Here is a 22206-nt window from a genome sequence, read left to right on the forward strand (position 1 = left end):
CCGTGCCCCCCGCTCGCTGTTGTCCCCCTCGGGTGCTGAGGGGCCGCTCGATCCCCGGCAGCCGCTGCTCCTTCACCCGGTGGCGTTTCGGGGCTGACCCGGCGGCAGGAAGCACCCGCGGCTCCTCCCTGTGCCCTCCCGCTCCTCCTCCTCGCCCATGTCCATTCCAAGATGGCCGGTAAGTGGGGCCGGCGGGCGGGCGGCTCAGCCGGGGCTGCCGCCGTCCCTCCGAAACCAACCCCCTGGTATCTCTCTTCTGTTTTTTGTTTGTAGGGATCCCTTTGTATTTTGTGGATTTGCAGGATGACTTAGATGATTGTGAGTAACTGTTTTTTATTTTTCCGCTCCCTGTTCAGGCCCGCGCTCCCACCCCGGGGTCCTCCTGTCGCCCTTTTCCCCTCTCAGCATTTTTACCCCGGTGAGGGCGAGGGGAGGATTTTGAGGCAGTTTTGGCAGGTGAAGGTTCCCAGGGCGTTGGGACCATCCCCGCCGGCTCCAGTGGCCGCTGGGCTCGGTGTAAACAGCAGCTCCAGCAGCGCCCGAGTCTGTGAAAAGCGCACGGGGGGGATGCGCTTGTCGGTGGGAATGAGCATAATTAACCCAGGCATTGCTCAGCTGAGGTGAGACTTTCCAAAGCTGTAGAGGCTGTGAGGACGCGGATTCCGCTGCTCCTGCATCCCGGGGATGCTGCGAGTGCGCCTCGGGATGGAGGGATCGTGTGTGCCCCGGTTGGAGCGCACAACCCGGCGGTCCTGGTTTGAGTTACCGAGGTGTCGGAGCAGCCCCCTCCCCCTTCTAATAGCCCCCCCCCCCATGGCAGCCCCCCCCCCCCCCCCATGGCAGCCCCCCCCCCCCCTATGGCAGCCGCCCCCCCACGCACCCTCCACCATGGCAGGCCCCCCCATGCAGCCCCCCCCCCATGGCAGCCCCCCCCCACTGGCAGCCCCCCCTATGGCAGCCCCCCCCCTATGGCAGCCCCCCCCCCCCCATGGCGCCCCCCCCCCCATGGCAGCCCCCCCCCCCCACGGCAGCCCCCCCCCCCCTATGGCAGCCCCCCCCCCACGGCAGCCCCCCCCCCCCTACGGCAGCCCCCCCCCACGCAGCCCCCCCATCGCAGCCCCCCCCATGGCAGCCCCATCCCTCCAGGGCTGTGCTCCAGAACAGCTGCGCTCCTGTCAGCCCTGACCCAGCCCCTGAGCACTGTGATTTTGGGAGATACAGCTTTGACTAACAGTGATAAGAACTTCTGTCGCCTTAGAAAGCGGCGCTTCATTGACTCATTGGATGCTGGGCTGGCTTTCCTATTAAAAAAGAAAAATGATACTTGTATCTGTTTCTTGTGGGAAACTTTATTTGTTTCTCACAAGACCTTTATTGTTTGATGCAGCTTAGAAATGTGGAACAGGTGGACCTGTGTCACTCACCTTCCCAGCTGAGCGTGAGAAAACTGATTTAGGAGAAAGGTGGTCTTCAGGAACACCAGGGGAAAACTTGGAATACAACTGGGATTTAAAACCTTCTGTTTGGAAGATATGTAGGGACATTGCCTCTGTGGAATTCTGTTTGTTGTTGCTCTCAGTCTTTGAGGTTTCTGCTTTTCCCTAGTAGACAGCTGCATCTAAAGTGAGAAGCAGAAATAAATGCAAACTTCATAGTAGTTTTTTTATGGGTTTTGGCCTTGGACCATCCCTGGAAATGTTTGTTCTGTACTAATGTTCACTCCTTTGCTGTTCTGTTTAGACTACAACAGATTTGTCTGCCAAGTTGATTAAGAAGCTTGGTGCTTGTAAGGCAAAACTTGAGTAAATAAAAATGTCCAGATAAAGGCAGTTTTGCTGTAAGTGGTAATTCATAAAAGAAGTTGTCAGTTTCAAGATAAATAAAATAGGTAAATAAATATACCTTTTAGAGCTTTATTAATATCTAATTATGTGATTTAAAATATTTATTTGATTATGTTATTTAATTTGACAATACCTTTAGAATTATGGAATCAAAAGCTCTCTGTTGTAGCAGGTGTCCCATGACTGAGATACTGTTGTGCTAATCCAGAGATTAGGCTAACAAAGAGTTCAGGATGTGTTTTAGGAAAGTTCAGTGAAATAAATCACTGGAACTGGATTCTTACTTATTAGGGTTATTTTTAAAATAGTGTCATGCACACTGAAGATCAGCTGTGTTGAAACAGGGAGCCTAGAGGCTTGTTCTGAATGTGGGAGAAAGCTATAGTAAAATCTAGCTAAATTCAAGTGCAGTTTAAAACTTCTTTTTCATAAGATAATGGGTCATCTGTAAGAAATAATTAGCTGATTTATGCCCTTTGTTTTTTTCCTTCTGCAAACATCAGGAGGGAAAATTACCTCTGGTAATACTGCTGGTATTTACTGGTTGTGCTGTGAAATGTGAATAGTGACACTGGGTGATGACCTTGAATTGCTCCACTAGATCCTGTGACCCTGAGTTCTCACACCTCTGAGCAGCTTTTGAGCCCAGTGAACTCAAGTTCAGCTGATAATACTGTCACATTTCTTTCTGTTTATAGTTGAATAGATTTCAAGCTTAGTTGTTTGATCTAGTTAGAGGGGAAAATACAAAATATTAGATGTACCTGTAAAAGAGCAAGAGAGAAGATGAGAAACAGTAGTTCAGTATTTGGGATTTACTTCATAGTATTTGGTGTATTCTGAAACTTGTGAGTACCCCTGGTGTCCTATTTTATGGAAAAAGAAAATTAAATTTTTTGAGGGAAGACAAAATGGATTCTGCCCTGATTATTCCTTAGTTATGTGTAGTGAGTGTGTGGAAAAAATGTCAGGTATTTAACTCTCAATCCTGGGCATAAGTAATGGTGCTCTGTTTTCTCTCTGCTCTTGGCACACTTGTGTGTGCCTGAGTACTTTAGATGAATAATGGGGCTATTCCATGCAGTAAAATTAAACATGTACATCATGTTTACAAAATTAGTCCCAGGTGTGGTATTGTAGTTAAAGTTTTGGGATTTATTCTGTTGTCATTTGAGTTTGTAGGAACCCTGAACTATGTGAATACCTTTAATTGTTAAAGTGTTTCTAATTGGGGATGGGTGGGAACTAGGTGAAGCTAATGACAAGTGTCTTGATTTTAATCAGTCTTTCTTTGTGACTAACCTCAAAAATCACCTACTGAGCGTCTGTTCTGTGTGAAATTTCAAATATTTATACTATAATTGCATGGACATAAGGATGGCCAGAGTTTGGGTATGGAGAGTTTGTTGCAGTCTCAGAAGGGAAATTTGCAATCCTACAGACACTGTCATTTCCCCTGAGCTCTCAGGGATACAGGAAGTTTCTTCTGAAACAGCAAATCTGGATGTTCCCTCTGCAGATGCTTTGACTGAGGGGAAGTCCTGGAGGAGATTGAGCCCAGACAGACCTGGGCTCTGTAAATTATTTGCATTTGTGCAGATAAATGTTTTGAACCCAACAGACCCTTTTGTAAGGAGCAGCCATGTGAAATAATAATGACCAGTGGAGGGGAAATAAGGGTGTCAGTGCAATATGTCATCATTCTAAAAAGCTGGGAATAATTAGCATCTGTTTCCTATTGTGTGGCTGTGGGTTCAATTGTAGTATCTGTGTGCACATTTGAAATGTCAACATAGAATCTAATCCCACAGTTTTGTTTTGTTTGACATCTATTGAGCTTATTGAGCACATTGTCTGCAAGAACAGCAGAATCTGGAACTTCTGTAGTATATTAACTCACCTGGCTTCCTTGGAGACCTTAAACCAATCTGTTTTTTTTCCCCTGAAGACCCAGGTATAGCATTTTTCTCCAAGTATGTTCAGATGATTTCCTTTTTTTACTGAGCTGTATTTCTGAGAGTGCTGTGACTTCTGCTGAATAATTAAAAAGCAGAGTTTTACATAGGAAATGTTGGAAAAAACCTGAGGCTTGGAACAAAGGATTTTTTTACCATATAAAGTGATTTATAGTGGGTATTAATGGAGTTTAAATGAAAGAAGTAGCTTGTTGTCTTCAGTGGTTGTCACTGTCAGCACATGTGCTGGTTTGTGAGACATTCATGCATGTGAGAAGCTGTGTTGGCACAATTTGCATTTACTTAAGTGTGATCCCAGTTGTTCTATTTGTGTGAAAGAAGTGTGCCTGGCTCTAGGAGTGCTTGGGGCAGTTGTAAACCCAGAGCAGCAATATTAACTACTCCAGTACAACTCCTTCTATGGAGTTCCTATATCCAGAGCTTAAATAAGAGTGTTTATGTGAAAAATTGGTGCAGCAGGAACATTATTTCACTTGGTTGCAGGGGTGAAGGATTGAAATAAGTTTGGCAACAGTTCTCCCATTCCCTTTCCTTTTCACAGTCATACCTGCTGCCTGTGGTCTGTAATGGTGACTGTTAGACTTGGTAAGGCAAATTGGGACAGTTGATGAAATATTTGGGTAGAAATGTGAAGCTGTGAATACAGAAAAGATTCAGAGAGGAGTGGGTTCACACAGCAGAGTCCATAGCTGATGGGTGCAGTAGGGAGCTCCCAGCATGTTCACAACTACTGAATTGGAGTTTTTCCCAGTTACCTGTTTGATTTAGGTACATGGGACCCAGTAACTACAATGAGAAAAATTTGAACTTTGAAACAGACATAAGGATTTCCTAATTTAAAGTAATACAGTTTTAAATTTGCTATGACTGCTAAAGTTGCAGTTTCTTCTAATGGGACTTACTTCCCTTTTGAATGTGTGGATCAGTTTGTGATGTGCAATTGTGTCAGCAGAGCCCTCTTAACTCAGGGCATGTGGATCTTCCACTGAAAGGGCAAAGTAAAGTGTGTTTAAAAGCCAAGGATTTTGACAGTCAAGCTTTAAAGCTTGAATTTACAGATCTATATGCAAGTGTTGTACTCAACCTCATTAGATACAATTTAAGATGACTTTTATAAGCTGTTTCCAGTGAAGTGCAATTACTTTTCTTTTAAAGAAATAGTTACTGGTTTATTGCATTTTACATTGTAACATCTCTTGCTGACTCTTGTATTTTTTTATTTATTTTTTGGTTACTTTTCATGTCTTTCAAGTTGGCTTTGAGGATTATGGGCCAGACTGTGATAGCATGAGGATAACAGCATTCTTGGATATTCCTGGACAGGATAACTTAACTCCACTGGCTCGTCTAGAGAAATATGCCTTCAGTGATAATGTGTTTAACAGGTAAGGCCACAGCAGGCACACGTGGTGGTACCTGAGTCTGAGTGCACTGTGCATGTTTCATTATCCTCCCAAACACATGCCTGATGGTTTTTCTATTTGAGTAACTTGTAAAACGCTTCCATGAAAAGAGATTTTAATTCTTGGTTATCTAAATAAGATCTCTGGACTCCATCTTTGTTTTGTTGATATGTAGAGTGTTCAGAGAAGAGCTTGATCATTTTTATGGTGCCATTTACATTTGTTAAGTTCCCCTTGCATCCCATTTAACTGTCATTGGCTCCATATTAAGGCAGTTATTGTGTTCATTCCACAGGCAAATTATTGCCAGGGGTCTTCTGGATGTCTTTCGAGATTTCAGTAACAATGAAGAAGACTTTCTGACTGTAATGGAAATAGTGGTCAGGCTCTCTGAAGATGCAGGTTTGAAAGTTTGCTTTTGTTTGTTTTTTAATTTATGTAAGTTGTTTTACATAAATTGCAACATAGGAAGCACTGACTTCCCATTTTGAGAAAGCAATGAATGAACTAAGGAAGTTGAATCATCCAGCAGGAAGATCTGTCAATGAAAACAAATTAATTTTTATCTCTCTTTTTGAAATATTTTGTATGGTAAATGCTAAATGAAAGGCTTATTCTTAGTATAGAGCCTGAAGCAACATTTTTCAAGAAACTTGTTAAATTTGATTGGTTGTATCTGATGTAAGTGGCACAGATCAGTTGTGTGTTTTAATAGTCCTTGTGCATTCATTGATGGTGACTGGATTTTCCAGCTTGTGATCTCAGAAGATTGATTTGGGAACTGATCCCAAGTCTTTGAACTGTGAAGATAAATGTAAGGCTATTCTGTTTTACTCAGCTTTCCTTTAAGAAAGGGCAATGTCAGTGCTGCAATTTCTATGTTTTGGTTACTTTAATTGTCTTTTGTTGTGAAAACCTAAAAGAAAATGCCACTGTTTTTTCTTAAGGTACCTGATTTCATTTGATATTTGCTAATGTAATTTGACTTTTATTTCCAGAGCCAACTGTTCGCACAGAGCTGATGGAGCAGATACCTCCCATTGCCATTTTTTTACAAGAAAGTCGACCAAAATTCCCAACAGCATTTTTTGAATACCTTATGCCCATAGTAGTGAGGTACCTCACAGATGTCAACAATCAGGTAGGAAAAACAGACAACAGGAGTTGAATCCTAGGAAAATTCTGTGTGGTTCAGTGAATTTAAGGCATGAGCAGGAGATAAGAGGAAATTGCACTTTGGTTGATATCTCACTTTTATGTAGTGTTCTGTTTTTATTGGTTTCAGCATATTGCTCCAGGGAGGTCTGATTTTTGTTTGTTTTGTTTTGGATTTTTTGTTTGCTTGTTTCTTGTTTTTAACACTTCCCTTTGATTTGATTGACTGCACATACACAGAATCTGTCACAGGACTCATGACTTGCAAATCCTGTCTTCTACTTCATCTTTTATCTTATTTTCAGAATGTGATGAAATATCATCTAATGATTATATTAAACTTCAGTATTTATTACAAATTCCTTATGATAACAAAACTAAGACTTTTTTTCTGGGTTTTATTTTTTTTTTAATTTTACCTGTGTGTCCATTCAAAGGATAGAGGGTTTTGTAGTTCGTGTATCTGTAAATGTTGTTTTTATAGTGACAAACTGGTTTTATGTGTTTGTTCATAGGTCAGGAAGGCAGGCCAGGAAGCACTGCTGATACTGCTGGAACAAGACCTTGTGGCTCAGAGTGACATTGAAAATAAGGTGTGTCCAATTCTGCTGGACCTCTCTGCTCCTGACAGTGATGATGAGTACAAGGTGGAAGCTGTCAATGTAAGTTGATAACATTAATTTATGGTGGTGATTAAGTTGAGGTCCAGGAATAGTGCTGACATTAAAAAAACAATTAGCAATCAAACTTCTTGTGTTTATTCATTAAGGTGTTTGGATTTTTATTTTAACAAAACAAGTCTTTAATTTTTATTCTGAATTTTTGAAAATATCAGATTTAAAAGGAGACATCTTTATACTTCAGGATGCTAAATTATGTGAAAATATTAGCTGAATGGCTTTAAAATCCAATTAGTCCTTGGCAACCTTTTTTTTATAGTTCTTGTTAAGATTGTTACATTCCCCAGAGTGTTCTTTACATTTGCTTTACCAGGTTTCACAGTAATGTTGTAGAAATATGACCTGATCTCAGTTCTGAAGTGCTTTGAAAAAAACATTGCCTGGTGACTTTCAAGAAATCAGTTGACTCCACAGAAAAGTGCTGGTGTGTAATTACATTTCAGCATGGATATCTGACACTTGACCTGTAAAATATTTTACCAGCTAGATTTTCCTCTTCCTTGTTTGGGAGTTGGGAATTGCTTAGGCAATTTTCCAGGATGACATCTGAGCACCAGATGCCTTTTAGAAGTTTGAAAATTTGTAGGAAAGTCCTTGAATGGTTTCTTCCTTAGGTCTTATTTAGCATTCCATTGCAAAGGTAAGCATTTATTCCTAGAAAGGAATAAAGCTTATTTTTTGTGAAGGTAGAAAGCTTCAATATTTTTAGAAAAATAAAAACAGAAAGATGAGGACTGTAATCTGATGATATTTGTATAAGCATTAAACCCCTGGTGCACAAGAGCCCCTTGCTTTCTTCTTTTGCAAATACAAGAATTAGAGCAACTTCTTCCAGAAAGTGGGAGCTGAAAGGAAACATCCAACCCAAAGCACATGATTTTCACAGCAGAAACATGGTTTGTGTTGGTAGTGGAAATTGATGGTTCCTCAGAGAAAACTGAATTAATGAGCACATTACTAACTTCCTTTAATTACACACTGTTAACTCCTAAAATTCCTGGGCATCATTCCTGTAAAGTGTGCATTGGTTCACATAAACAACTCGTTTTTCTTACACTTCCTTTTTTTGTCTCCTGTTGTATGGCAAGCTTCTATTTTATTGTGGTATCTGAGCCTACAGAGCTGGGACTGTGCATGTCTTTAAGTATGTGAACTGTTAAAGCCCAATGTCTTTCTTGCATGCTGAAGCTTGGGATAATTCTGATATTCTTATGGAGTGTGGTTTTTGTAAGGTCCTTAGTGCAATGGAGCTTTTGTCTTCTCCATACAAAATGCCAGTGTTTGCCACACTGCAAACACCTTGAAAACAAATCTGTTAATAGAAGTCTATTTAACCAGATAAAAAAACCAAGGAATTAAATGCAGAAATGTTATGCTCTGGCATAAAGTAAAGCTGTGTTTGTGCTTTACATAAAACATAGATAAATCCAAATAATGTGTAGCAGTGTTATCTGATTGTAATCACTGTCTTGCTCTCTGAGGTGATTTTTAGGAGAAATATTTGGATGTGCTTATAAGCTTTATAATTTTCTTCTCCTTACACCTATCCCTTTGCTGATTTTCAGATAATCTGTAAAATGGCTTCTATGCTGAGCAGAGCAACAGTTGAGCACATGCTGCTTCCTCGTTTCTGTGAACTCTGCAGTGATGGGAAGTTGTTTCAAGTCCGAAAGGTTGGTGGGTGTCCAACCCTAAACCACCTAAAAATGAATTTGTGCACTGCTGTTCAAATGCCTTCCTGCATAATTTAGTCATAACTTTAGCTGATGAACTTTTAAAATATCTGGAAGAGAAGTTCTGATTAATTGACATGGTTCTAGTTTCTGTGGCTCAGTAAAGAGACAGATAATAGACTTTGGCCATTAGGTTGGGTTCAGTAATTAAACTGATCTTGCACATTTAATAATTTTGCACAGCCTTTGTTTTGAAGCTGCTGTGCTGGTTATAGGATGGAAGCAACTCTTATAATTTCTAGCATCTTATTTCAAACTTCAGAAGTAATAGACATTTAAGACATCCTTTCTTTAATAAAAAAAAATCTGTGATTATTGAAAAGAGAAATCCCCAAAGTGTAAGACTTATTTTAATTCGTGTTTGAGTACAAAAGGAAACTTGTAGCATAAGAAGCATTAAAATACTTGAGTAGAATTAAGGGTCAGCTTGGTCTGCAACATAAGCTGCACTTGCTGGAATTTGAGTTGCTTTTATTACCTTCTAAATAAGCACAGAGAGTGACTAAAACATGTATTAACACAGTTCTATCTTAAATGATTTCAGATTTTGCCAACATCTTTTTCCAGCACGAGGGGGCATGTCCCTTTTGCCTTAATTAGAGCTTCTGTAATGGCCTGTAAATGGCATGAACTTGAGACCTTGATTAAACTTTGCTTCAGCAAAGCACTTAAGCCACCTTGAGCCAGGATAGTGCTGTCAGTACACCTAAGTCCTGACCCTGGTATCATGTTCTGGCCTGCTTTGGGTTTGACAGCTGCTGCTCAAAGTGATTTAAACTTTCATGTGGGCTTATTGTCCCTTCTGGTGGTTACTGGAGCAGATGATGCTCCTCATGCAGAAACCTTTATTACTATTGATCCCAGAGACATGTGGTGTATGGACACTTGCTCCAGTGAGCCTTTGTTTGGATGAGTTAATATTACATGATGCAGCTACAGGGCTGAAATTGGAAGAGTCAAAACATGTGCAGTTGTTTGATGGGATAAATAATGCATGGTGGTGTTGATAATCAAACTAATGCCCTTGAAAGAGACAATGTTATTAATGACTTCTTATTTCTTAGATTTGTGCAGCTAATTTTGGTGACATTTGTAATGCAGTTGGGCAAGAAGCCACTGAAAGACTGCTGGTATGTAAAAACCAAATCAATTTGTAAGGCTTGTATTTCTCAGTTCAGAAAGTTTAATAATGAGTTCCTTTATTTTCTTCTCTATAAATTAATCAGTGTGCATGCACTTTTTAAAATTGATTTGGGTAAGGCCTTGGTGGCAATTACACAGCAAAACTGGAAATGAAGAGAAATGCAAAGTTCTTGCTTTGCAAAACATGTTTAAAATGTATTTATGTATATATGCACACTTTAGAATTACCACTTATTTTTCTCTGAACTAGAAGATCATCAATTCAATTATGATTTCAGGGAAAATAGGCCATTAATAATTCTCTCTATTCTTTGTTATTGCAAATAGTTTTACACACTCCATTCCAAATGGAGTGAGAGAGAGATGGGTTTTTTTGCAATTCCTTTATCTAGTGTATGTATTTAACCTGTCCCTGTTTCTTCTGTTCTTTACTTACTTTATTCTCAATTAAGTTGTCATTGTCTCCTGTTTTCAAACAAATACTTTGATATTGCTGCAGTCTTTGTTTAGTCTTTAATTGCTTTTGGATTGGCTGATTTTTGGCAGATTCCCAAGTTCTTTGAGCTGTGTTCTGATAGTGTGTGGGGAATGAGGAAGGCCTGTGCTGAGTGCTTTATGGCAGTGTCTTACACCACGTCCCCTGAAGTTCGCAGGAGCAAACTGTCCCCTCTGTTCATCAGCCTGATCAGTGACACCTGCAGATGGGTGAGTACCTCACTCTGCAATCCATGCATCCTCCCAGCCAGATCCTAAACAAATAATGGGTCAGTTTAGCAGTGCTCTGAAGTGCATTTGCAGAGATCAGAGCTTAATGTGCTAAAAACTAATCTCTAATGAGATAGTCTTGTGTTTCCTCTCTCAACAGTTTATAAAGTGTAAATACTCTTCTGAGAAAAGGTTACTTGTGTTAAATAGATGATTTAAAGTAAACAGATGTCCTTCAAATTTAAAACTTCGAAAAGGTTTCTGTACAATGATTAGGTGTATCACCCTTTGCTTAAGTGACATTTATTTGGTAATTGGTTATATTTGGCATTAAATGAAGCTGTTATATTAAGAACCAATTGGTTCTTGCTGAAAGTGGCACCAAATTTAGATTTTTTTCAACTCTGAGAGTTGCATGAAGCCTGACTGTTGCTCTTATACCACCACAGGTTCGTCAGGCTGCTTTTCAGTCCCTTGGCCCATTTATTTCTACCTTTGCAAACCCTTCAAGTGCTGGTCTTTACATTCGAGAGGATGGGACACTGAGTATCCGACCATCAGCACAAGATGGGAATTCCAATTCCTGCCAGCCAAGCAACAATATCACTGTGATCTCTTCCAGTGCAAATGCTGTGTTGCCCAGGTAAATCCTGGGAAAGGTGTGGTGTAGTGGAAGGGGTTAAAAGGAAGGCAATTGTTTTTGTTGCTTGTCAAGGCTAAAAATCTCCATTTGAGAATAGTTGCAGAAAAGGTCTGGAGAGTGAGATCACACATTTCAGTGTATCCACATTATTGAAAATTTCACTTTGGCTTCACAGGAGGTCTGGTGAAGCATAGTGGTAACACAAATACTGTCTTTAAAGAAAAGCTTCTGCTGTTACTGGTGTCTTTTATGAAGTATTTCACTGAAAACCTCTTGTTACAGAGTACTTAAAGTTTACTTTCAATAACTTTGTTTCCAGCCCAGAACAACCAATGGAAACCAAACCAGAATCATCAACTGAGGAGACTTCAACAGGACTTCATACAAAGCTCTCCGAGGACCTAAATAAAAACCCACGAGAAGAAAGTTCAGCTCGTTGTGCCAGCCCTGGAGATGTGCCTCACTTGTGTCAGGGGGACACCAGTGCTGCTGGTGGCACTGAAGGCAGGAAGGAGAGCAGCTTCCCAGGGCTGAGCTCGGGGCTGCCCTGTGCCGAGGACGTGTTTAACACATTCCTCTACTGGCGCCCTCCTCTGCCCGACATAAGTCAGGACCTGGAGCTGCTGCAGTTCAAGGCTGAGAAGCACAACGATGCCTGCTCTGTGCCATGCAGTAACTGTGTTGCTAGCAGTGAAATAAAAAAGGTTCTAGAAAGCTTACAGGAGCATATTGATGATCCAGATGTTCAAGGTGAGACTGACAGTAAAATTATGTTTTCTCTGAACAGGTTTTCTGGCCTTTACAACACTTGACTGTGGTTTAATTGGCTTGGTATTCATAGGGTGATGAACCTACCTTGAGTAGTAGTTTACAGTAGAAGATTATGCAGCAACTTTTTTCACAAGACCTGAGTTATTTCTAGAACAGCTAGTAAAATGTTTCTGGCTTCTGTTAGCATGAAAAATAAATTGATCCAACTACTAAAGGGAAAACAGCTTGTTAAAGACAATTTGAGCTTTTGAGTATTGTAGGTACTGTGGGTTTAATGACAGTTGCTACCTGTACAAGCTGAATTCATCTAATACTGGCTGACTGAGAGTGGCCCTAATTTCAAGTTCTCTCTCCTTAACCATCTGAAACAGGCCCTTTGAAAGCATTGGAAGGATATTGGCCTGATAGTGGAAACTGTGTTTCATGGACCAAATCCCCCTTGTCATCCATAGTCAGCTTAGTTTCCTGCTTCACCAAGTCTCTTGAGTGCTCTGTAGTAAAAGGCCTTTTCTTTCCAAGAGCAAATGTTTGATAATACAGCATTTCTATGCAGCTCATACTGGGATACCTCTTATCTTTTCAGATGAGTTAATAGCAAGTTTAATGTCTTTAAATGCATAAAGGAAACTAAACCATCTTCTGCTTTATACAGCTCAGGTCCAAGTGTTGTCTGCTGCTCTCAGAGCTGCTCAGTTTGATTCTGTTGGTGACTGTGAGACCAAAAAAATGGAAGAAAGCAGTGACAATCTTCAGAACAAAATGATTTTGGATGAAACAGCTGTTTCAGATGCTGCCTGCAACCAGGTGCAGGGGGACACTCTTTCATCCCCTGCATCCCAGCATGACATCAGTGACCAGTCAAGCACCAGTGTGCTGAAAAGCACAGTAAGTACACATTGTGCTCCCTGTCTCAGCTGTGTGGGGTTGGGTAGTCCCTGGCATAATTGACCCACTTTTGATCCAGAGCCTTTGAACATTACTAGACCACAGCTATCATCTCAAATTTACTCTAATCAAAGAAAGAAAAGCCATTAAGGGTTATTTGTTTGCACTCAAATGACCCAGGAGTTAGTTTTGCAGTAGTCTTGTACTTTTTTTCTGATGAAATTCTGTTGAATATAATTTCTTGATTTCAAGAATAAAAACTATTTAAAAGTAACCATCCAAAATGTGTATGAATGTTGGGTTTGTGATGTTAGTTTGCTTTCTTTAGAAGTAAATTTTAACTACTGCTGCCCTTGCTGCTGCTACGTCTGTTTGCCCCAGTGTGTAACTGTTGTCTTTTTGTACATGCATAAACACACTCAACAAGGCTCTGCCTGTGCAGTGCTGTTCTGAATCTGAGCTCCATTGTTCTGCACTGTGATGCTTTGAAATAGCCCAAACAGCACCAAGCCTCCTTCATTTCACTACCTCCTTTTACAGGACTCAGAGGAACAACACAGAGGAACCAGTGTATTTTTGAGGAAAGAGCAAGAAAGTAATCCACCATTTGAAGATGACAAGTCAAAATTACAGGTGATTAAAATGGCATCTAATGGATTTAGCAGAGTAGTGGATACAGTTCCTCTTACCATTAGTGCAGTGATCCCTTCTGCAATGGATCAGTTGCAGAATGTGAAGGAATGCTCCAGAATTCAAGGAGAACCCTGTTTTCAATGAGAAAATTAGAAACGTTTCCTCTTTTTGGTGCCTTAGAGGCAACCTATGCAACCAAGGTAGGCACTGACTTGACTGTCCTGTTCTGTCACTGATTTACTGTTTGGCATCAGCAAAGAAGGAGTTTTCAGCTTGCTTGATGCAAGATGTTGATAAAGCCACAATGCTCATTGCTGCTCTGTCCTAATGTGAGGACAAGTAACCATTGGAGTCCTGTATCCTTGCTGAGGGTAACACACACAAGGGGTGTCTTGTCTCCTGTGTTTTGGTGCTGTAGAACTGTAGCACAGCAGCTGTATTTTCTTTCTGCCCTTAAATTGAAGTGTGTCTGTGTGTAGGACATCATCCCTCAGCCTTTGCTGGACCAGTACCTGTCCATGACTGACCCTGCTCGGGCCCAGACTGTTGACACTGAGATTGCCAAGCACTGTGCTTACAGCCTGCCTGGGGTGGCCCTGACTCTGGGCAGGCAGAACTGGCACTGCCTCAAGGACACTTATGAGACACTGGCTTCAGATGTACAGGTAAGAAAAGAAAGCTTTGTTACAAATCAGAATTTTAAGGAGGACGCTTTTTCTTCAGTTTGTACTGTAGTTACAATAAACGTTCACTAAAAAGATAAAATTCCAGATTTAAATCAGACTTCATAAATATGATTAAGACTTTCTACTAGCCCTGTTTGTCCTGCTGTCTCAATCCTCATGGGGGGGTTGAAAAGCTAGTTTATTTTAGTCTGGTGCCTGATGCAGTTCCTTGCTGGCTGTTGGCAGTGGAAGGTGCGGCGCACTCTGGCCTTCTCCATCCACGAGCTGGCTGTGATCCTGGGGGATCAGCTAACAGCTGCTGACCTGGTGCCAATTTTCAATGGCTTCTTGAAAGACCTGGATGAAGTTCGTATTGGTGTCCTCAAGCATCTGTATGACTTTCTGAAGGTAGGAAAATGCAATAGATTTCTCAACGTCATCTTTTTCTGGCTCCATTACATGAAGAGTTTTTGAGCTGTGCATGTCTCAGTATCTAATTAATGTTTAGCTCTTTGCAATGCTACCATTTTGTGTGTGTGCCTCTATTCCTTCTTTTAATGTGCTTCACTTCTCTTTTTCTCTCATATCCCAACAAAATACCAAGCTGAAAATCCCTTTTAAATGTGGTTGTAAATGCTGCTGGCTGTTGTAAATTGGGAAAGTTAGCCTAGTAGCAATTTGTCTTTGGGGAGAAGAGAACAGGTCCTGGTGGGCTGCTGTGGAATACACCCAGATCCTCAGCTTTTGGTTGCTCATTCTCATGCCCAGAGATGGTGCTTTGGGTGTTGCCAAAGGGATGGCATCTTGTACTGTGGATGTCACTTGTGTGTGTCCAGGCACTCAGCTGATTGTGCACAGTTTTAGGAAGCACCTTGTCATTGGTCACTTGCTTTCAAGTAGGAAAATGCACATAGGTGTGAGTAGTGACACACCAGAGAACTGCAAGTTTGAAGTTTTATCAGTTTTATACCAGTAATGTTTTTCCTTTAGCTACTTCATGCAGACAAAAGGCGAGAGTATCTTTACCAGCTGCAAGAATTTGTGGTGACTGATAACAGCAGGAACTGGAGGTTTCGTTACGAGCTGGCAGAGTATGTAATTTTGTTAACTTCTGATTTTTAACCTGTATTACTAACTTGGAAATAAGTAATTACATTCAGAAGTTGGCATATCTTGATTAGAAGCTAGAAGTTCACAACCATTCTTTAGGAAGGAAAAAGCCACTGGCTGTTAGGGTTGTCTGGGGGGAGTCAAGGGTGTTTGGGGTATTTTTTGGGTTATTTTTCACATGTTGTGTTATGTGTGAAACTTACATGCCTGTGATTTTACTAAAATGGAGATCTGGTTCACTTGCAGCTGATGAAACATGGCAATCTGATAGATACTATTCAGTGAGAATTTATCAGTTCAAGACTCCCTTGCAAAAATTAGTGAAACACATATGAAAAGTAATTTTTTTCATGTGTAGGAAAGAAAAACCAGCTCTTAAAAAGTATTAAAGTTATTCATTTGATACTTCTATAAGACTGGGTATATAAAAAAGGTAGATTAACATCCCACAGTTTTTCTACAAGCCCTGTTGATATTTGAAGCACCATTGTAGCCATAGTTTGCAGATAGTCTGACCTTTGTGTTTGTGTTGCTGTGTTTGGGCTGTTGAGGACTCCCTCTCCCTTTGTATTTTGGCACAACAAACTCACAGTGGTACAGAAATTACACAGCAGCTCCCTGAGCCCTGGTGGGGAGCTGCCACTGCCTGGGTTCTGTGTGCCTGCTGTGTGGCTGCAGTGAGTTCTGTGTGGCTTTGACATAAGAATTATTTTCTGAAATGTAGATTTCTACACTGGGGTATATATGCAGGTTTTGCTTTGAGAACATGTACAGGGCATTGGTTTGAAGTTGGGAAAAGCTTCTCATGCTTCTGTTTGTAGCTTTTGGTTATTCTTTTGGATAATGTTGATACACTGGTACGTGTAATTTGGATTACAGTTTGTCTTGGCCTCCCTGATGGATTAAAAAGCCTCTAACAAGTGAAGAGAAGAACAAACTGCTCAAGAGCTCTGTAGTAACTCTGGTGCTTTGCTGCTCCTTCCCAGAATCACATAATGATGAGGTTGGAAGAGACCTCTAAGATCTTAGAGTCCAGCCTATGTGCTAACACCTCAACTCAGTCTAGACTACAGCACCAAGTGCAATGTCCAGCCTTTTCTCTGTAGTAACCCTCGTGCTTTGCTGCTCCTTCCCCACCTGTAAGAGCTGGTGAATGGCAGCAGGCTGGTGCTGCACTTGGTACAGTTAATGATTTCCTTTGTGTTCCAGGCAGCTGATCCTGATCCTGGAGCTCTACAATCCCAATGATGTCTATGACTACTTAAGGCACATTGCACTGACTCTGTGCTCCGATAAAGTTTCAGAAGTTCGGTGGATCTCCTTCAAACTGGTAGGGGATTTAGTTCACTTCCTGGCAGGAGAGCAGGAAAATGGCCCTGGAGAGGGTACCTGAAATCACTGTCTTTTCAGACAAGTAGGGTGACTAGGGATGTTGATCAACATGGAAAAAAGTGAAATGGAAAGTTTATAAAGTACTTTGAGTTGTCATAGTGCCACAGATATTGAATTTTTTTTTCTGTGGTTGTATGTGAATGAAAACCATGAAGTGAATTGGAAAACCTTCCCCCACTTCTGGGGGGAAAGAAAACACAACAAAACACAGAACAACTGCTACTGATCTTTCCTCCAAGTTGATTTAATTTGTTGTGAAGCCTTCAAGCACAGCTGACTACATTGAATACAGTGCCCCTTGTAGAATTCAAGTGAAATTATGCCCTTTTTAAGTCTAAGGGCTGCAGCTGAAGTTTCATTTCTTCTTTTTGTTCCCCTCCTTTTCCATTGCTTTGGCTCACAGGTTGTAGCAATACTACAGAAGTTCTATGCAAACAGTGCCAATGCCCTGGGATTAAATTTCATCAACGAGCTCGTAGTGCGGTTTCGCCACTGCTCCAAGTGGGTTGGGAGACAAGCCTTTGCCTTCATTTGCCAGGTTGGAATGTTCTCTCTCTTTCTGTGTACACTAAATTTGGGACTTTGCAGCAATGTGGGCAGAACTGAAAGTTGGACTCGCAATTTTTTTGGTTATTTTGGTTTGGTTAGAATCAGTGTGGTCTCAGTGCTGGCATCTGGCTGTCCCACCCAGGCTCTATCCCTGTCTGGGTCTGTGCTTCCAGCTGCCACAGCTGATCCTTGGACTATCTGGTATCCCAGTGGCAAAGCCAAGAATTAATCCCAAATAGACATACATTTATTTAATCCTTGGCCATTTTAGGCTAAAGAATCACAAGAACTCTTCACACCACCAGTGGGTGCTGGCTGCCAGGAATATTTCCCTCTTTATTGCCACCACTCATCCCCTCCAAACCAAAAAATGCTTACTTGGGTAGCAGTGAGGAGCAGGGGTTGATTGTTAAAAGGGAAAAGGGTGATGATAGGCAAGAGAGCAGCATTTCCTAAAACTTTCTTGAAAGAAATTCATCTGCTTTTCCTGGCCCATCTTTGACTGAAATTCAAAATGGTGAGACAGGGTGGGGTGTTCTTGTTCAGAGCTCTTTTAACAGGCCAAATTAAGGGCAAGGTAGAAAGAAATAAAAGGAATGCCAAGTAGCGTACTTTTAACATAAATCTTGCTTTTCTGTTGTATGTTTGTCTCGTAGGCTGTAGTACAAGAGGAGTGCATGCCTGTGGACCAGTTTGTTGAACACTTACTCCCCAGCCTTCTAAGCCTTGCATCAGATCCTGTGCCCAACGTCAGGGTCCTGCTGGCCAAGGCTCTGAGGCAGACCCTGCTGGAGAAAGGTGTGGTGCCTCATTTCCTTGGCACGATCCAACACCTCGGCAGCGCTGGCTGTCCCCTGCCAGCACAGCTGTTGTGGCTCAGTGTGTTCGAGGCTGTGAACAGATCCACGCAGTGTCACCAGCATGTGAATCCCGGTCCGGGAGTACCGAGCGATGCCGGGCGGCGCCACACGGGGGCAGTGCGCGCCCGCGGAGCGCCGCCTGCGCTGCCGCTGCAGCCCGGCCGGGGGCGCTGCGCGCCTCCCGCTGCCTCTGCTTACTCACAGGCAGAAGCACTGAAATCTCTGGTTTTTTGCAGAATCAAGTATGGAGAAGGGTTTGGGATGCATTGTACAGTAGCAGTTTCCTGGGCTTCCTGTTGCTCATTGATATATTTCTCTTCAGGGCTCAGCAAAAAGAGTTTCTTACAAGTATTTATTACCTACTAAGATGAATCAGAAGCAGCATATTTCTTTCTCTCAGCTTCCTTAATTTCCTGTGGTTTCTGTAAGAAGACTATAAGCTGCCCCAGATGATTTTGGCACTCGCTGTATTTCTGTACTATATAGGCCCTAGGGTTTATTCCTTTGGATTTTATTAAAATTTTTATGATTAAAATTGTCTTTTTTCTCCCCTTATTCCAGCTTATTTTAAAAGTGTTGGCAATCCTCATCTAGAAGCTGCAGAAGAAACCATTCTAGCCCTGCAATCAGACAGAGATCAAGATGTGTCTTTCTTTGCCACCATAAAACTGAGACAGGATAACATGGACAATATCACCATTGAAAAACAAAACTAAGGGGTTGTTCTGCAGTGAAGCTGAACAGCAGGACAGTTTTTCACCTTGTTTCTGTTAGTGTGAGTAATGAGGACAGATAAGGTGGGTTTTGTTACCTATTTGAGCAGGAAGGGGGGTGTTGAGAAATGTTGCAGTTTTCATTTCATGACCTCGTTTCATCTACAGCGGTGTGTTTGATTCCTGTGAGTAATTCCTTCCTTTTGGTTTTCCCTTTGTAAATAGAAGTGATAACTCTGACCTCACCTGCACTTCAGTACTGTCTGTAAAGTCTTACACCACACTCAGTGTTCCAGCATAATTGGAATTTACATTTCATTTATTTAACAAAATATTTCCGTTAGTATAGGTTTGCTATAATCTTAAAAAGGTTGCTAAATCTTAAAACCTGATTATAGCAAACCTTCCTGAAGCTGTTCTTTCCTCACTTATAATATTATATTTGTACTGTTCCACCTATTGCATTTATTTGAAAAAAGGTGTATATATGTGAATAGTTTTGAATTGTAACAAAAAATTATGAAGAACTTAATTCTGTATCAGTGGGAAAAGCTCAAAATAATTTCATTTTTTAAAGTAGGTTACACTACTGGAATTAAGCATGGGTCATTTTATGTGTGATTTTCAAAGCACAGAGAGCTCAACAGTCTTTGTATATTGTGAGGTTTCTATTAATTTGTCCCTTCTGAGCTATACCTTTACAGTGTTAAGAGGTCATAACATTTCTGACTGCCCTTACAGGTGCTCACAGGTCAGTTTTTGTTGCTGCTACCTCTCCTAGGAGCAGGCAGACTGGAGATTTCCTAAGTGGAAAATTCCTTGTTCTGCCCCAGCAAAGGTCACTTGGGTTGAGAGATTCAGTTCAGCAAGAGGAGCTGGAGCTGTACAAGGGAATTACAGAGAGTTACAGGCTTGAGTCTGTTTTACATGCACACCTCATTTAACAAACACCTTTTAACCTGCCCAGCTTTTCCTAAGAAACAAAGGAGCTCTAAATTGTGCAAAGCCCCAGTGCAGAAGTGTTCCAGGGAAAGGTGGTGCCACAGTTTGCTCTGCAGCCTCAGTGGGTTGTGTGGCAAGGTCTGGGGCAAACACCAAGTGAGAGATGTCAGGGGAAGTGGGAATTCTCCTGTCTGTTGGAACAGGGGCTTGGAAGAAAGAGCAGAATTGTGTCAGTCAAATTGAGTAGCCTCAGAAAAATTATAAAGCTTATACTTCTGCTGGATCCTGTCTTTTCTTGGACCCCAAATCTGCAATAATGTGGGCCCTGGAAAAAAAAAAAATCATGGATTAAACTTTGTTCTGCTCAAGAACTAATGCTTAAACACTAAAGAAATGGTTTCATGTGATAAGTTGGTTTCTTTCTGAGAGCAATCCTTTCTCCTCAGCACACCTGTGTAAATACTTGCCCTTATTTCATGTTCCATAATAATAGTTCACGTGGGGGAAGATTTTCACAGAAATCCCTGTTTTGGTTTTGTTTGGATGTGGCTTGTCTGCAATACAGTGAGTAGGTTCCTCAGCTGGGTTCTGTATTTTGGGAGGGCTCACTTCTGTATGAGTTAACCAGTCATGTATTATAATATGTACAGTATTTGTAACAAATTCTTTTCTTGTAAGATCACAAAATGCTCTTGGAAGTTGCAGGCAGAAATACACCACTGCTACTGCAGCAAACAGTGTAAACTCTGCAACATTCTACATTTAATTTTTTACAGTTTTTTTTTATATAATTTAAAACAAATGCTTCTTCAGTACAGACTTTTTATGATTGCAATTTCTTAACAAACAGATCCCTCAAGTTATTTTTTTCTAGTTCTAATATCTTTTTTCTAATGCTGGCATTATACTGATATTTTCTAACAGCTCAGATTTTCTAAGGCCTTTCTGACAAGGTTTCACTTCTGTTTTTTATTATCAGTTCATTAAATTTCTCAGCACTGAAGAGATTTTTTTAAGTGTGTGTATATGTAAGTATGTTTGAAATATCCTGTATATATAAACTAAATACTTTGAACGTTAACCCAGCCCAGTTGCTGTTTGTCAGATCACCTCCAATAGCTCCCTTGACTTGCAATAATCCACTGGAAAACACAAGCTTCCATAGGTTTTAGCATGTTTGGTTAGTGTTCAGTAGGATTTTATAACTAGGATGTGTGTATAAAAATTCACTAAAAGGCTGAACAGATTTCTTGGTTTTTTTAACAATATTTTGGTATCTCTCTGGCTCCCAAATTCAGGTGGGTTTTGAATGAGGTGATTTCAGTGGTGCATTTAAAATCTCCTGTTACAACTCCACAGCTGCATGTCCTAATGAGGGCCAGCATAGTTCTGGGGTGGGGTTTTTGTAGACAATGTGCAGGTCTGTTACCCAGATTTACCCCTGCAAGTTTGTCTTTTTGGTTTAGTTTGAAACTAGAAATGATTTCAGCATGACTAAAGGTTGCACTTTATGTCTTGTCCTAGACAAATGTATGCAATGAGTGTGTTCATTGTGCAGTTCTCTGGGTTGTTTAAATTATGCAAAAATACATATTTAAAAAGCCAGGTGGAGCAAAGTTAGGTAGTGCATCCACTTTCACAGCAGCAGTAAGAATATCACTTTTCAGCATTTCTAGCTTAGGAATGTGACAGTAACAGTAGTTGGTGCAATATTGCTGGGATGCTGTGGGGAATGATCCAGCACCTGTAATCCAAAGTGTGTTGGTCATGTTGCTTAGGTTTGAGCCTCACTGGTGGGATGAGCACATGGCAGCTGTGTCAGTACATGGTGGGGACACTCTGGAAGTGTCATTCATTTGTCAGAATAAAGAATCTATGTAACTTTCTATTTGTATTTATCTCAATAAATCCTGTGACTGTTTTATAAACCAACTTGTGGTAATTGATTTTTGTCATGGTGAGATGTGAATGCATTTCTTAGTTAAACCTGTCCCAGTGGTAAATATTGTTGGCTGTCAGATCAGGGCTGAATGTGGAATTCTTCATGCTGTGTAGTAAAAGATAATCTTTAAAATGTGCCATCAATTGCTGGACCTTCCCCCACCTGTGGGGATTATGGAACTCAAAGGGAAGCCTCCTTCCAGGCTCAGGTGGCACCTGAGCAGAGTTTTGTGTTCTTGGCAGCTCCACACCATGGTTGGTCTTGTCTTACCTGTGAAATGCAACACTCCCTGTGGAAGCTGAGTGCAGGAAGTTGGGAGCAGAGACCTGTCCTTACTTTGGCATTGCACAAACAACTTTTTAGCTCAGGGAATTTTTAAGGAGAAAGAAAGAGAAGCTGTTGTTCCACCTGTTCCATATTTATCAATAGACACCAGAGGCTCAGAACACTGTGGCAATTGTT

The 22206-nt window shown here is 41.1% G+C and overlaps 1 protein-coding gene across 2 annotated transcripts; it reads left to right on the forward strand.

The window, feature by feature from the left end:
* The first annotated feature begins 45 nt into the window (after nucleotides 1-45).
* On the forward strand, nucleotides 46-21734 carry LOC306809738 (serine/threonine-protein phosphatase 4 regulatory subunit 1-like). Of its 2 annotated transcripts, XM_079321518.1 has the most exons (20): nucleotides 46-178; nucleotides 274-318; nucleotides 5073-5205; nucleotides 5519-5625; nucleotides 6222-6364; nucleotides 6894-7040; nucleotides 8624-8731; nucleotides 9856-9921; nucleotides 10481-10639; nucleotides 11089-11282; nucleotides 11602-12032; nucleotides 12706-12938; nucleotides 13479-13571; nucleotides 14051-14236; nucleotides 14483-14644; nucleotides 15227-15327; nucleotides 16556-16676; nucleotides 17142-17276; nucleotides 17944-18085; nucleotides 18709-21734. In XM_079321518.1, exons 1-20 carry the CDS (start codon nucleotides 172-174, stop codon nucleotides 18861-18863), a joined length of 2868 nt encoding a protein of 955 aa, XP_079177644.1. In that variant the 5' UTR covers nucleotides 46-171; the 3' UTR covers nucleotides 18864-21734. The 2 variants fall into 2 exon arrangements, with proteins under 2 accessions (XP_079177644.1, XP_079177645.1); XM_079321519.1 differs by lacking the exon at nucleotides 274-318 and having other exon boundaries at nucleotides 100-178.
* The last annotated feature ends 472 nt before the right edge of the window (nucleotides 21735-22206 follow it).

The sequence above is a fragment of the Erithacus rubecula genome, assembly GCF_903797595.1.
Source record: "Erithacus rubecula genome assembly, chromosome: 18".
In the NCBI taxonomy this organism is placed as follows: Eukaryota; Metazoa; Chordata; class Aves; order Passeriformes; family Muscicapidae; genus Erithacus; species Erithacus rubecula.